At 37.1% G+C, this 17,347-nt stretch overlaps 1 protein-coding gene across 1 annotated transcript in view; it reads right to left on the bottom strand.

Moving 5' to 3' along the window:
* MYO16 (myosin XVI) overlaps positions 1-17,347 on the bottom strand; it is a 374,343-nt gene that overhangs the window by 246,666 nt on the left and 110,330 nt on the right. Inside the window, exons 3-4 of the mRNA XM_061996543.1 lie at positions 5,868-5,938; positions 2,583-2,726 (exon numbers count right to left, since the gene is read on the bottom strand). Of these exons, the coding sequence (XP_061852527.1) occupies positions 2,583-2,726; positions 5,868-5,938 (215 nt within the window). The remainder of the gene's footprint in view (positions 1-2,582; positions 2,727-5,867; positions 5,939-17,347) is intronic.

Genomic DNA, 17,347 nt, shown 5'->3' with positions numbered 1-17,347 from the left:
TACAGAATGGAAGAAGCAACCACAGTACAGTAAAAGTAATTCCAGGTTCAAAACAAGGATTCTGCTGAAGCCCATGCCATCTACAAAAGGTGAGATAGTAGCCACAGTATTTTCTGACATATGGTATTTCATTATAGTTAGCATAAGCAGTAACTGAATATCATACTACTATAACTCACTGAAGAAAATGAGATGATTTTCTCATCTACTACTCAAGACTGTTGAGGACTATTTACTTGTGGTGTCATTCTAATCAGATACAGTACACTCATATATTCCACAAAGTATAACTCAATGTGATAGTTTTCACTTACAAGATTATAAGTGCAATGAGTTGTAGGTTATTAAAAAACACAAAACAATAACGATCCCCTGTGTTTCATTACAGTTGTCATAGCAATTCAAAAGCACAACATATGTTTGTGAGTCACACAACATTTTTGTGGAAAAAGGTCTCCATTCAGAAATTCTTCACCATTTGGTGTGATGGAAATAAGAGTCTATATAGGAAAACCTTCAAGAGTTACTTGTCCTGATTTCAAATAAGGGTTGAAATTTAGGAAGTCAGAACTGAGATGAAAGGAAGGAAGGTATCTATAATTCTGAACTGAATAAAAGATTTTATTTTTAATTTATTTTCTAATTTAGTATATGTTACTATTTACCCTGTCTTCTATGAAATTAAGTCTATATGCTAGAAGAAGGGATATCTTTATATTAGAGAAGGAGCTCACATGTAATCAAGACAGCCTGAAATGACAGGCTCTACAGTGTGAACTGTCATGTTAATCTCTGTGGATGATATTAATCTGCTGATTATGCTTTAGCATGAGCAATTAGGCACCAAGGCATTCCTAAGAAAACAACTACATTATGAGGTCTAACAGTCTAGTGAAATACTTTTCTGGGAGAAGACATACATTGATCTGACTTTTCTCTAGAAGAGGAGACATTTGGGCTCAAGTTCCTCAAAAACTCAAGAGTGCTCTAATCAGTAATGTACTAGTTAAAAGCCCTCATTTCCAGCACTGACCTAGTTTAGGTATACAGATCCAGAACAGTGTTCCCAGCTACTACCTTCATGCAGAGACCAATATTTCCCTACAAGATGATCTTAGGCAGCTAACTATTGTGAAGGACAAAACTTAGGCTACACTAACTTCAGTATTTACTATGCTAAGTAGCATCCCACATAAAATACTTCTGGGACCAGGACCTGGTGGACAACAAGTTGAACATGAGGCAACAATGTGCCCTTGCATCAAACAGGGCCATGGATTTCTTAGTCTGCATTACCAACAGGCCTAGGCACAGGTGGGAGGCCAACACTGGTGAGGTACCAGTTGCTCCCAGACATGGACATACTGGAGGGAGTTCTGCAAAAGAGCTACAAAGGCGATGAAGAGACAGGATCATCAACTGCACAATGAGAGGTCAATGGAGCTGAGACTCTTTAGCCTTCAGAAGAGAAGGCTCCTACCTGACAGGTCAGGTAAAAAAGATGGAGCCATATTCTACTCAGTGGTGCTCAATGAAAGGTCAAAAAAAAATAGACAAACTGAAACACAGGAAATTCTGTTTAAATCTAAAAAAACCCTTTCTTCTGTTTCTTTTTTTTTTTGTGCAAGTTGCCCAATGAGTTTCTGAACTTTGCATCCTTGGAGACATGGTCGTGGGCAAGTTGGTGCAGCTGCCTCTGGCCTGAGAAGGGGAATTGGACTACACAATCTCCCAAAGTGATTTCATGAAAGCTGTTATCAAATATAGTCTTTAAAAATATTTCTCCTTTTATTTTACCTGTAACATTGAAATACCATTGTAAGGAGGCTAAGAAAAGTTGATCTGCTTTCAAGGACCTATTAAAAACATGCACATTTTTAAATAATACAAACAGATTAGATTAAAAAAAGTAAATCAGATTGTGAACTGTTTCTGTATTACTGTTTTAAAGAGGAATATGAAATGAACTGGGAGAAAGAGCTTCATTAATACGGTGTAAAACTAGAGGCTATGATCCTAGGAACAGAAGCATTGCATGAACAATGCAGTTCTCTACAAAGGTTGGACACTGTATCGATTTCTATGTTAGGTAAACCTTGCTTCAAAAAGTCAGAGTTCTTTAGATAAATGTTAAATTCACCTCATTTTGACCATTTCCACAAACATTTATTTATAAATATTGAGTATAATTGAGTGAATATTTGCTTTTAAGAATGAGAGCTTTATAAGATTGTCTGTGAACTCAGCTCTTAACAGAAAGTGACAAGGAGAAAAGAAAATAAATTATCTGTGTGTCCCATTTGGGACTGAGTGCTTATCAGAGATATAGGCTTCTGATCACAGGGAAGACACTGGAGATACTTGACACTGATGTTTATTCTCCCTTCTCTTTATTCTCATTGAAGGCCTAAAAATGCGTTCTCAAAATCCTGAGCACCAAAACAATGTCAACAAACAAACACACTATATGCTTTCATTGAAGTGGTTAGAAGTAACATACCGCATTCATACAGTAGTTTCAAACCTTACGGTGTTACACTGTTTCCTTGTAAGTACACAATGCGTTGGATTGATTTACTTACCAGTAGCAGTAGTAGGACAATGTCAGGATTGTCACAGGCACAGGCTACATGCATTGATGTCCAAAAATCCTCATCTTGATGATTTACATTTACTCCTCTGTCAATTAAAATTTCTGCAGCGAAGGCATTATCGTAGCGGGCACACTAGAAGAAAGAAGAGCAGATTACGGATGGTGTTTTACTCATTGTACAACTGAACTTATTGCATACAGTTTTTGCTCCATTTAACATTTAAATGGAGCAGATGACACACTGTCATTGAACTGCTGTGTTTGCAGGGGACAACAGCTGATGAATCTATACAATTAGTTTTATGGAGACTACAAGTTCTACATGCATGATTCACAGAATCTCTTACTTTTCATGAAAAAAGCACTATGTGAAATATGCTGTAATCTACAGTAAAGATTAGGTTTGCTTTCTGTCCAATATTTGTATTCCAAAACACTGCACAGGCATCAGTGTGTGATGATCACATCACAAGTAGTGGAATCTAAGTGTACATACACCCACTCACATATGTCCACATGTATACGAACTTCTGCCTTCTATGCAGCCCACAGCAATAATTCACTCCTCTCCATCCCACTCCTATTTTCAATCCACTGATTATATCTATCCCTATTCAGGCCTCTCTGACAGAGAAATACTCTGCATGCTAAGGGTGTGTTGGGGGCACAGAGGGTTGCACACACATGTGTGTGTCTATATTTTGTTTTGATCACAGTGGTCACTAATTTTGGCAGAAAAGTAGAAACTGGCTTAGTCATTGTTTTAAGCTTCAACATCTGTGACTTTATGGATGTGTTTATGGGTAACACTTTAAAAGACAACCTGTGCACTTAAGTTAAGATCCTAAATCTGGCCTAACATACCATCTCCGTAACTCTTTAGAAAAGGATTCTCTCTCTTTCCCCACTGGAAAGAAGTTTGGGGAGACTAATTTTCATTATTAGATACTTAGATGCTTTGAATATAATCCTTAATATCTATGCTTCTTTCAATATTTAGAACTACATAGTATTTCCCCATCCCAAAAAGTACACATCTACACTGAGACTATAAATATAGTGAATTATGCAGATAATTTGCAGGTAAGGGTTAAACAAGCATGTTGTTATGTCCATATCACATGTGGAACCACACCATGGCATCTAGTTTGCTGATCCATGTGAATCTCGCATGGAATACAGGACAGTGGAGGAAAAGAGGAAAAAGGAAAAGTGCTTAACTGGATTCCACTGTGAAGTCAAGACATAAATGAGATGCTCAACTGAATGTAGGGGCTTCCTGTACTACTGCAATCATAAATACAGTAACTCTGAAGATTAAAATAAGAGTTTATCAGGCTAAAAAGCACTCCTGATTTAAATGATTTCCAAACATACTGACCATTAAATTATAGAACAGAAATTAAGTTCTGTTGTGTCTCCTTTATTTTGTAACTTCTCTGACAGCTCTAGAAACAGTTTTGTTTTGTTGCATCAGTACCATTCATTTTATCTGTAGTATAACTTCAATGGAGTTGTTCAATATTAAAATTTTAACAAATCAGATATATTTTATAAAATAGATCAACACAGCCTCATCCCAATCACATTTTCAAGGCATTGTTAAGCTAAGCTTTTTATATAGACCTTCAATTCAAAGCAAATGACAGATGTCACTGAGCCATTTTCTGTATTAATAATAGATACAAAGCCTTTTGTGATTTATTACCAGTCTGAAAACAGCCTAGATTTGTAGCAGTAATTTAATTGCTGCTGTTCCTTGATCCTTATTTAAAGGATTTTGTGAAACAATTGGGCAGTGTCAGCCAAAGTTTCAGGTGAAAATTGGAACTCACATTTTTTGTTACTAGGGTGGGTTGAGTGATTGCCTGTGTGAATTGATATGACATTATGTACTTCTTACTGAATATGCAACTCAGGCAAGTACTCTCCTTTTCTTGTAATTCTCCTCTCAAGGAGTCTACTGAGAGTTCAGTGACTTTAAAGCTCCCACAGCTTTCCTGAGATTCAGCCATATTGGGATACTATCTACAGACATAACAAAAAATAGAGATGATAAAGATAGTCTCTTAGGGCTTTCATCATGGGATAAGATTTGGGATGCCTCAGTTTTGGGAATCACAAAAATAACACCTCATATGGGCTGCATTCTTAAAGAGTGATTGAGCATCTTCACAGCAGGCAAGTAGCTGAAGGAGAGAAAAGGGTACTTAAATTTTCTCTGTTTCAACTCATTACTGCATCCTCTCCTTACCCAGGCTTCTATTTCTCAAAGTTCATGGTAAACAGCATGGTTATGGAAGATGGAAACATAGTTTAATTACACAAGGGAAATATTATATCTTTCAAGAAGTATGGTTGCAGATGTGCTGAAATGCAGTATTATACAATTCTTTTTTTTGGTCAAAAAACCAATCTATTTTATGTACATACTGCAAGAAACTTAATCCAACTACATTGAAATGAAACATCCTGCTTGCTGACTTTTCATTAATCTGATACACATTTGTGTTCATAAAGTCACTTTTATTTTAGCATCATTGTGGAGAAAAGTTAGATCCTAATATCTTAAAATAGTTTCATATCAAATAGAAAACATATCTGCAATTGAAACATCACAGACTGAAGTAAAAGATCATAAGACTTCAGAATTTATGATGAGTTTTGCTATTAGTTTCAGTAAAGGCAAAATTTCACGTCTTCAGTATTTTCTTTCTGTCTGTCAGTCTTTCCTCAACAAGCCCTTTAATCTTGACTCGTTTTTGGTCACTGTATGCAAACTGTTTTCCTTTTATCTTTCAGTTACTTAATCTAAGTTGCTAAGCAAATAACAATAAGCTAAATGCAGATTACGTGTTAAATATCCATATGTAGGAAATTGGTGCAAGAGAACAAGCATAAAAACAAAACTAAAAATGTTACATTATTGTGTCTTTCATATAGGACCTGGGAGTTTCTGAATCATGTAATTCTGTCTTTGGGATCAAGCAGTATTTCTTTTGTTCTTTCTTACTGCACAAATATATTCTAAACAAAACATTTAATTCTACTTTTTTAGCTACCATTCCTATGACATGATCATCCTTTTGTAAGCAATTTGAAAACTATCATTTATTTCACACACATAGCTGGATGCAGTCATATCCACCACGTAGGTCAGCATAGATCAAAAATTATTGCTAAGCCTTTCTTTTTGTTAATATGTGCAATCTGCTACTCAGTATCCCACTATATTTATCTAGAGTCACTAACACTAATCTTCAATCACTCTTACCAGATGGAGCAAGGAGCCTCCTGAGGAAACAAGTGTATGAGGGTCAGCACCATCTTTCAATAGCCGTAGCACTGAAATATCAAAGAAAAGAGGAGCAAGAATTAATGCCACAATATAACAAATTCCAAGCTGTTATATGCTGATTCTTCATCATCTTCATTAAGAAATTTAATAATACATGCAAACCTCTCAGATAACATTTGCAAAGCCATCATGTCAGCATTTCCCATCTCATCTATTTTAATGGCTAAGCCTTGAAGCAAAAGACCTTTGATAATGATGTTAAATATGAAGAGTATCAAGGACTTCTCAAGCGGATAGATGAGCATTGTCAGTGCTGTACATAGGAGAAGGGACGGGTGATCTGGTGTACAGATCCCGTCTCAAGGTCACAATCATCTGATTAGTTCATTTGGGAGCAAATTCACAGTCAACTGACTGTATTTTACTTTGAAGCGTTCCCATGAGGTTTGTTGGATTTCTCAGTAAATAATTAAAACTAGTGTTTGTAACTGGTATCACTTGAAATTAATCATCACACCAAAGCGAAACAATCTGCACTCAATTTAACCTTTCCAGTGCATTGTCAGATCACTGACGCAGCATAATTCTTATAGTGGAGTCAAACTGCACTCTCAGTTACATGCATCAAACCCCTTTGAAATGAAAACAGGTTTATAAACGCAAGCAAAATCACATCTCTTCATAATGGTGCTCACTCAAGTGTGAACATTTAGCTCTTTCCCCTCATGGTCTTGGTTGCCTTTATAATCTTTTCAATCGGAATCAAAGCATTGTCTGATTCATGCTACCAGTGTTCAGTCCTGGAACAGAATTGCACAGTACCAATGCTAGACATTACCAAGAGAATCCACACCAGCATTGCAATCTTGTCTTCACTAAATTGGTATGAAAAACCCTATTAAAAGGCCTTCCTCCAGGAGGAACTGACAATAGTTTTTCCTATATAGGAACACAGATAGTTCTGCCTCCATCACCTGGATACCCTGGTTTTAATTCCTAGTTAACATTCCTGGATGGAGTTGTGCAAAGGTCTGCAAGGAAATTTTAAGTTCTGAGTAGCTCACAAAAACTTGTCTCAAGGCTCCTCTGTGAATCTGTCAATAGACTCATGTACACCATCTCCTTTTCCATGCATGTTTTTTCTTTCTCTCTAGAATATCTTCTAAGTCCATTTTGACTGTACATTTTCATGTCTTTAAGCACTCATTCACTTGACCTATTTGAAAGGGTTCAGTCTTCAGGTATTGTCAATTTACACAAGTAATGTTTTATATGTTGAGTGATCTTTGACCAGAAAAATTCAGTCTAAGAGAGAAAATTCAGTTAAGTAGTTGTAAACCAATAAAATAAAAGTGACAGAATAGAAAAGAATTGACATAATCATTACTAGATACTTCATAAATTGTAAACACACTGGTAAATTGGACAAATATATATTATACAAAAATTCATTTAATATTTTGCTCTTTTTTAAGCTTTGAAAAATCAAATATAATCCAAACCATTGAATAAATTCATAGATTATTAATAGTTCCACAGTACCTAACCAAAGATTTTATTTCATTTCATTTACATAACTGTAAAAGACTTTAATGTTCTGGTAAATGCCACTTTGAAAGCTATCTATTGGAAGTCACTGTTGTCCCCAGCATGTCTACCAAAAGTAACATAGAATAAATGAGCTGTATAACAACTGCAAGCAAGATGAAAAGCACTGAAACAGAGTGGAAAGGTGGAGAAATATTTAAAAATTTTTGTAACCTTGGGAAAATGGATGAATGACAAAAAACAGAGGGATTTTTTCTGCTCTTAGATCCACAAATGCAATACTAAAAATGCAAAATTGTCCTCATCCAGAGACTATTAAAAATAAAGGTCCAAAACTAAGTTACTTCCTTCTTTTAATACCTAAATTGCTGATCACATATCGAGAGGCTTTCTCTACCTCTACCTATGGAGTAAATATCTTGTTGTAAATACTCTGTCTTTAAACAGGTGTGCAACTACATTCTCCTCAAGAGGTAATACTCCATGGAAGGAGACTTCACACTCTCCCTGGCCATGTGTTAAGATTTTTTTTATATACGGCAATAACTAGTACTTATGCTCTGCTATGTTGAATAGCATCTAGCTACTCTGGATTGTAGAACTATCTATGCCATACACCAAAGGAGTACAGATTGGAAGTGACAGCAGAGTCTGGAATATGAATTCAGCAGGCCCAGGGCTATCAATAACTCACCAGTGATCAGCTACTGATGGCAATGCAGATTTGAGACCTGGGCAGTATTACATTCACAGCAAACTCAGTTTTAGTAGTAACAAAAAAGATCCAAAAAAAAATGCCTAACATATGTGAAACTTAACTGTTTGCCATCTGTTGTGCTGGGTATAGAGTAAAACAGATGAATGCCGATATATGTTTCTATTAATCGTTCCTCTAGGGAGTAGCAGCAAGCTAGTGTAGACTTTGTTCCTGTTAACATCTATTTTTGTTCTCTTGAGTTTAGAAGGAATAACTCTTGCTGTAAGGCTTTACTTGTTCATTATGTGCAGAAACATGACTTACTGTAGAAGTCTAGCTAAGCCCATGCTGTTGCTGGAACGGATTATCCCATTTTCCTCCTGCCTCAGGCTGTATGTTTCTGTCACTTGCCTCACGCTGGCATATTACAAAGTTTACTTTTCAAATAGATCAATAATCTAGGAATGTGGCACTGGATAATAGGTATAAATAGGAGAACAGGGTAGCCACCACTTTTGTCAATGTCTGAAAGCACTTTGGGCATAAATTGAGCATAAAATTGAACCACTGGACAACAGAAGTGATACTGAAGGAAGAGAAACAACATACTTCCATCTCCTTTGCTTCCACCAGTTAAGAAAGTATCCTAGTTTGTCCTTTACTCTCTCCATAGTCAGACCATTGGTCCCAGACTAGCATCATAACTCTGTACAGATAAGCCACTTGTAATTCTTGCTACCATCGTGCCTCTTGACTACTCTTATTCCTTAGTAGTTACTCTGTACTTTCAGCTTGTACAGAAGGTACTTATGAGGAACTTGCTACACAACTCACCTGCACATGAGAACAGATCAATGCCAGTCTCTGATAAATCTTTCTTAATCAGAACAGCAAATGAAATCAAGCAAGATGTCATAATTTTTTGGTGAATGTGATCTATTAAAATATTTATCTAACATTTTTGCTATGATTAGTTTAAAACGAAATTTTAAAACCTAAGTACCAGTACTGGTAATTGAATTATTCTTTGAAGTTGTCTTGTTTATCTAACACACACTTTTAAAGGAGCAATATTGTTATTACACCATTACTAGTGCGATAGCTGATGTTTTCTTTCAAAGCAAGCTCTATACTTATCATTTGACAGTCCTTATTCAGAGCAGTCATGCCCTCAATGGGCTTTTCAAACAACTGATTTGTAATACTATTTTCTCATCCTTGAAAGATTTCCAGCAATCACCAGCAACCTCATCTCATTCAAACCTCATCTTCCCATTTCCTAAAGAACTCCTGGAAAGAAATTCTCTCCTTTGCTGCCTAAAGACAACAAACCATAAGGAAATATGAACAACATTTCGGCAGTTAAATGTTACGCCTTTCACATAATGCAGAAAAGAAGTCACCAGGCTACTGTTGGTTATTACACACCCTACTGGGTTCACCTCAGAAGTATGTGTCAATTTGAAAGCTCTTAAAATTACTGTTGTAAACTTTAGGCAAACTTTTCTGCTACAGACACATTTGATTGTGTGTTCAAATGTTTGTAGAACTGAGTAAAAGTTTCAGATCTTTCAAATATTTTACTATTTTACACCAGCAAAATAATTCACTTCCATGGTCAATAGCCTAATTTGAAAATCATTGCCAATCCATGCTTTTCCCTAGTGTAACAGTAAGTTAAAGAATATGCATACAACATAAATTTTCTGCTGAACAGACTGTACATCACCTCTGTTTCACTCATCATTTCTGTTGATCCTATGCCAACGTTACTTAACTGGCATAAATCAAAATACTGCTGACTTATAATCCATATGAAGCAAGACTCAGACCCTCTTTCAACTCTCACATCATGCAGAGCAAGTTCATGCCAGCTGGTTTAGAAGCTGTGTAAGCAAGTCATTACGATTTGTATTAGAGATCTTCAAGGATAAGGGGCTATTATCCTGCTTAGCTGTACTAATTACCAGCTGTTAGATTTTGTGTGTATAGTGAATTTCCAAGGTGTGTACAACAAAGCAAACTTAAATCAGGCAGTACAAACCAAACTAGGGATATTAGCTATCCATGCCTTGATCCAAAATAGTTGTGCATGCAGTGTATGAGTGACCACAGCTATGCAGGAAATGTCTCGTTCCAGGAATATCTCACCAGTTGACATATGTAGCTCAGGCACCTCCTTTCATGGGATGTAATCTGTGACAGTTTACATTATCAAAATCGGACTTGCTTCACTCTTGTTCATACTTCCATTCACGTGCCCCTACCCTTGACCTTGCATAGCAGTAGCAAATGTGACTCCGCTATGACCTGGTATGAGGAGCAAAATCAGTTGAAGGCTAACCTTATAAAAGCTAATTTAGCCCCCTGGCACACTCCAAGATGAACATAAAAACAGTAGTACAAAAGGGTAAATCAGAGCGGAGCATGATAGAAAGGAGAGCAACCAATGGCAACCTCAATTTTAGCTTAGTTTTAAACCGTGTTAGAAACACACTTTACCAATGTCATTTGGTACTGTCAAAATTATATCAGTGGCTTCAAGGTGCCTGTATATTCCCTTTTCTTTCTTTGCATCAGCTCCATCAGCTGTGACAAAGGTTGGTGAATTGGTTCAAAGGGCTGACACAGAATGTAACTGTTGATTTAGAGGAGTTGGTTCATTCCCTCTTGGATCAGTTTGTGGAACTGGATTCCTCTGCAGCCACACAATTACTAAATACAAGGAGCATGCAGTGGGAGCAGTGGTAGGAATAGGATCATAAAAATATGAATGAAAATTTCTGAATTAGAAAATCAAGCATTGGCACAACATCCAATGAGCACAGAGGCATACCACAATATGCAAAGACTTTATTGATACAGCTTGATTCTAGTGAGAAATGCACTGAACTCACTGAAGTACCTCAAAGCCTACTGGTGTAAATACACCCCTGTGAGAGTGAGCAGTTCAATTTCAATTAAAATAGTGTGACTCGAGCGATACAATTCTTTTTTAGGCAAATCATGACACATACAGGACCAGTACAGAGTGTAATCAATACAAAATCCCCAAACTTTAACTATATAGTTAACTATAACTTCATAAATGAAAAAATACAGAATTGATACATTTTAAAATATATATAGATATAATTTTAAGTGTTTCAAATATTGCGTGGTCCTTTTGGCAGATATCACTATCCAAAAAGAGTTTTTCTTCATCATCTAAATATCACCTACATAGTTCCTTGACTTTATTTACACCTATTGTGCTCTATCTACTATTAATTTTATTTCTATCTGTCTTGCTGTAACTAACTCCAAGACAATTCCTTTCCAAATTTTGTGTTTACTCCCTCCTCCTGACGACAACACTGTTCCTGATACAGGCCAGGATGCCATTGGCCTTCTTGGCCACTTGAGCACACTCCTGGCTCACGTTCAGCTGGCTGTCAACCAACACTCCCAGGTCCCTCTCTGCCTCAAAGCTTTCCAGCCACTCCCCAAGCCTGTTGCGCTGCTGGGGGTGGTTGTGGCCCAAGTGCAGGACTCAGCATTTGGCCTTATTTAATCTCATGGTGTTGGCTTTGGCCCCGCCATCCAGCCTATCTACAGCTCTCTGTAAAGCTTCCCTACCCTCAAGCAGATCAACACTTGCACCCAGCTCGGTGTCATCTGCAAACTTACTAAGGGTGCACTCCCTTAAGATGTTAAACAGGAGTGGCCCCAGTACTGAGGTCTGGGGGACACCACTTGTGACTGGCCGCCAACTGGATTTATCTCCATTGACCACAACTTGTTGGACCCAATCATCTAACCAGTTTTTCACCCAGGAAAGTGTATGCCCATCCAAGCCAAGAACAACTAATTTCCCTAAGAGAACCCTGTGGGGAACAGTGTCAAATGCCTTACTAAAGTCAAGGTAGACAACATCCATAGCCTTTCCTTCATCCAACACGCAAGTCACCTTTGTCATACAAGGAGATCAGGTTTGTTAAACAGAACCTGACCTTCATAAACCCATGCTGACTGGGCCTGAACCACCTGGTTGTCCTGCATGTGCTGCATAATAGAACTTAGGATGATCTGCTCCATAGCTTCCTGGGCACTTAAGTCAAACTGACAGGTCTGTAATTTCCCAGGTCATCCTTTTGTCTCTTCTTATATATGGGTGTTATATTGGATGATTTCCAGTCAGGCCATCCTGTCGCTGTGTCAGGCCCCGATTCCACTCATTGGTCTGATCCTGACTCTACTCTTAGATTGATGATCCAGCCTAACCTTGGCCTGTCCTCAGTTTGAGACACATCCAGAAGACTGAGCTCCTGGAAATACAGTGTGGTGCTCCTCCTACTCTTCACCTATCTGCTAAGGTAGCTGATTGAGAGCTGCAGAGATTACCCTGTGCTGTGCAAACAGCCAGGATCTCCACAGGAAAGCAGGATAAGTAATCCTGTCACACAAGTCTCCCATATAAACACAAAGATAAAAAGCACACAAGCTGCATGAATACTTTGGTTTTGGTGACCTCTTGCCAATATTTCCTTATACCCTGATTCAGCACTTATTGCATTTGATTGCAGCAGGCTAGGTGCTAAGTCCTCCTATTAGGCTGTGTACTATGAACAACAAATATGAACATTTTCACATCTTGGCTAGTTGTCACATATCTTGGCAGAAAATAACTAGGCCTATTTTCTGCACAGCTCTAATTCCTGCCTCTGCATCTTGCTCAAGGGAATTTTCATTCCTCATTGCCTGTTTTCCCAAAACTGGATTTGGCTGAACTGCTGCATTCTTGAAATACATTATGCTTTTCCTAGTGATAATCCAAGGATTTTATATCCATAAGTCTCCAAATCTTCCGTATTCTTCTCTAATTTTAGGTCAGCATTTTCCATTCAAAGCACAGGGACGTGAAGGATCTGACAGTTACAGCTAGAGCTTTTCTCACATCTTGGCTCCCAAACTCCTGACCTTCGAAGAATTCTTTCACACTTGGCAAAGGACAAGCTTATCACATTTCACAATATAACACAACAACATTTGTAACCTTTGTCTATTTCTGACAGTGTGACCCATATATTACCTTTGACATTTACCTGTTGTGTATTCTTTACACAGACTAGGTGCTTCTCCTAATGACACCAATAAGGGTTTTGTCTCAAATTTGGTTTAACATATACCGGAATCTTTATTAGTCTCTCAGATGAGTTAATTCCCCTGATAGCTGATGAATAACCTGTATGCCCAGCAAGGAGAGCAAACTGTCCACAGACAGATCTGTGTAATTTCTTCTGGTCAGTGCTGCTCTGACTGCATAAACTCAGTCTCCTAGAAATCATCCTGTTTTCACTCACTCTTATCCTACAGCTCCTTCTGTGTGCTTGCAAGTTCAGTGCATTCTGGTTAACACCTTCATTTCCTCACATCAGTGACAGCAACAACCACCACTACCAATGAATCTATGTATCTGCTTTGAGGTAAGGCTATCATACTTGAGCAGTTGAAGATTGTAGCAATATATTTCAAAAATTGTTTCAACATTCAGCATTTGAAATACAAAAATCATACAAGGACATCACAGGGACTGAAATGACAGATTTATAACAGTTCATCTAAATGTAGGTTCCAACCAAAGACACAAACTTGAAGCACACAAACAGTTCAACATTCAGTACTGCCAAACTCACAGACGGCTAAGCCTGCATACTAGTCTTACACAGGGTGAACGTGAGTTGCCAGTAAAGCGTTTGAGGGGAATCTATGATGAGAAACAGACTCTCCTCCTCTATTTAATACTTAATGCCTCTTCTTTGACACCAGTACGTCTCTGGAAGGGTCAAACTGTCATGACAAAGCTGGATGAACTAGTAAACTACAAAGCAAATTTTGCTTTATTTAAGCTTTAGTTAAGCTTCTACAGGTATGCATTGTCCCAGTATGGACTGCACTCATGGAGAGAACAAAATTATACTCACATAGGTTTTTTTTTTGTATAGTTTATGAAAAGCAAAAGTCTGACATTCAAGTTGATATTTTCATTTGACTTTGAAGTAGAATTATCAGTTGTTGCCCATAGGAATCTCTTTTGCTGAGTTTGTTCTTGCATTACAATAAGAGCTACCTTAGTTCAATACCCTTGTTTGCTCAGTTCTCTCCAAAACTCAGTATGATGTTGGTATACAGACCTGAAGTCCTCTCTAGCCTGATCAGTTTTACAGCTCTATGAATTCAGCAATCTTGATATTACCAGGCAAAGGAATAATCAGTATCACATCATCTGACAGAGACTGCCTCTCAACTCTAAGTCATACCATCAAATTTATGTCCACATGGAGCCACACAGTAGGTTTGGGCTACAGCAAAGAGCTACATCTGCAGAGGCTCAGGCTTCGCAAGTGTACACAACGCCAAACTTTCTCACTTGTTCCATCTATGCACCTGAAATGTATCTGGCACATAAACCTGATAAATCAGGGAGAAGCTAGAGAGAACCTTGTGCTGGAAGAGCCTAAGTTACTAACAGAGAAAGTTGCCAGTTACCAATGGAGAAAGAGATCTTTGGAATAATAAACTAATGCCCATTCGTTTATAAACATTGGTAGAGCTTATGTATGGTTGGACTTTATGTCTGTCCGTTTCTGCCCAACTTGCATCATTCTAAGTATTTTAAGGATTTTTAGGGAGAGGTTTAAAAGGAAAAGACACTGAATGTTCATCTCATATAAGAACTAAGTCAGTGAAGTTCAGATAGCAGTTATTAAAAGGTTTGATAGCTTGTACCTTCTTATAGGATGCCCCCTTACTAGACTAAGAAACAAAGCAGCAGTTCAAATTTCATAGATGCATCCAGCTTGAAGAACACTCCAAGTCATATTTGCCATACTGTCAATGGGTAAATGTGGAAGTCTACAAAAAACTACCACTATATGCCAACAATAGTTATGATGCTTGCTAAAATCTGAAGCACAGATCCTATCTCAAAGATTTAATGCTGCAGTTGTCATGTTTGCCTCTTGAGTCTGAATGTAATCTAAACCCTGAACAGTGCACAGTGTGAGAAATTGCTTCCTGTAACCATCGTGTTGTTTGCTCTGTAAAATGACAGCATATACTGCTTCAAGGTCACATATACACTACACTGTAATAAAGTTATTGGAACATGGTAAGAAAATAGTATGCAGCCCCAGGCTGACTGTCTGAATTCTACTTAGAACCTTTTACATATGCTTTAAAATCCTGTTTGAAGCTGGACATTTAGAAATATTGCCAATTTCACCTTAAGTACTCACCTTCCCACTTCCATTCTTGGATGCAATTCACACAGAAACATAAGCTAAATCATCCATTTCCTTAGATTCATTGACTGTATTCCTACAAGCTTCAGTTCCTCCACAGGAATAATCTGTTACTGTGACGGCTGCCAATGATAATAATTATCAAGAAAAAACAGTTGTCTATTCATTAAGCCATACAACCTTTTAACTTATTTCTCTCTCACAGTTACAAAGCTTGCCCAGTGTCAATTTGAAAGTGCAAAAGATTTTAAGAGCTAAAAAGCCTTGCAGACAGATTTAAGATCACATCTCAATGTACTAAGAGGAATCCTCCAATTCATGTGTCAGAGAATAGAAAGGTGACTGCAATAATAATAAGCAGTATGTATACTTTGCGTTAGGAATCTTTATCAAGGGAGAAAAACCTGAAAAACCTATACAAGTAAACCAGGCTCTGCCTCTGATATAGTTGAGTTTTCACTGGGAAAGGTACTACAACTCAGGTAGAAGGAAAGAGAAGGCTAACAGAGAAATCTTAAAGAGACAGGATTTATCAATTAAAAATATAATTTGTTGCATTTAATAGCTCTGGCTATAGTCATTTAGAGCTTCTACAGGGAGTTACTCCACGTGTTCCACGTGTACCACTTCACAAAATCTTCAAATAAACTCAATTTCTCAAAAGCTTTGAACAAATGTCCTCAATCTGGCAATAAATACGACAGCGACAAACCGAAGTCTGTATGATGCAGGACCACAAAATAAGGTCTTTTCCCTATCCTATTTTTAAGTATTCCATTTTATCAAATTCCTCCAGTGTAACAATGCAAATGTATACTTTGCTGGAAAAAACACTTCTAAAATTGAATTTTTAAGTGTAAAATATTTTAAAGGAATTACTAGAAGTGCAGTTGATTCTTTATAAAGAACTGCATTATTAATTTAAAGACTTGTTCTTTAAAAAAAAAAAAAGGAAACAGAAAAGGTTATTCTTTATTGATTTCTGTAGTTTCCAAGCTTAGTTTCTATGATAATCTGTGATTGAAATGAAAACACTTTAAAGTAAGAGCTACTGAAAGATGAATACAGAGAAGTTTCCCCTTTGTGCTGAAATATTGGAAATCATTCTGAAGCACAGTAAGTACACTGAAGATGAAATCACCTGCAAATTGCATAGAAAAGATTCTATTCTTGCTATCTTTATATTTTACAAGTATAGACTACAGTCTTCTGTCATCACAGCAATCTTTCCTTTTAATCAGTGTAACTTACAACAATATCCAGGGAATGTCAGCAGTACGTGCCACTCAGTGAATGCCATCTTTCATTGAGAGAATAAGCTTTTGAATGTTGCAATATAGTCTTGCATCCTGCTGCAAAATGTTGGAAAATCAACTGTGGATCCCTTTGAAAAAAATAGGAAGAATGCCAGGTGCCAATTTGTTGGTTAATAGCTTAACAATACTTTTTTGGCTCAACAGTGAATTTGTGAGTGATTAGTCTTCCTCTCTCTTGCTGCTTTTGGGTGCCAGAGCATTCTTAAGCGGAAAACTTTTTATCAGTACATGAAAGGAAGATCTTGTTTAGAAAAACATCATCATGGAACTATAAATAAGCTTGATAGGTTTAAAATGAAAAAAGGACAGATATACATCTACAAAGGTTAGCTGTTCAGATTATACTCTTAAGAAGTTGGGTTCTTGCGTAGGCATAATGGTCTTCTGAATAGTTTTTCTTGACATTTCAGTTTGTGAAAGCCCTTTGAATTAGATCTGATCATGCAAAGTCATGAATAATTTACATACTGTCCCACTGAAGAAAAGCTTTTTGTCATAGTCCACCAAAATAAACAATTGAGAATTTTGAAAATGTGTTCAAAAGGAAACAAATATAGTTCTTAGGAAAATTTGTAAATTTTTACAAAGGTTTCCTCATAAATATTATTCTTT

This window comes from Colius striatus, chromosome 1 (assembly GCF_028858725.1).
Source record: "Colius striatus isolate bColStr4 chromosome 1, bColStr4.1.hap1, whole genome shotgun sequence".
Taxonomy (NCBI): domain Eukaryota; kingdom Metazoa; phylum Chordata; class Aves; order Coliiformes; family Coliidae; genus Colius; species Colius striatus.
This window is presented reverse-complemented; position numbering and strand designations above follow the sequence as displayed.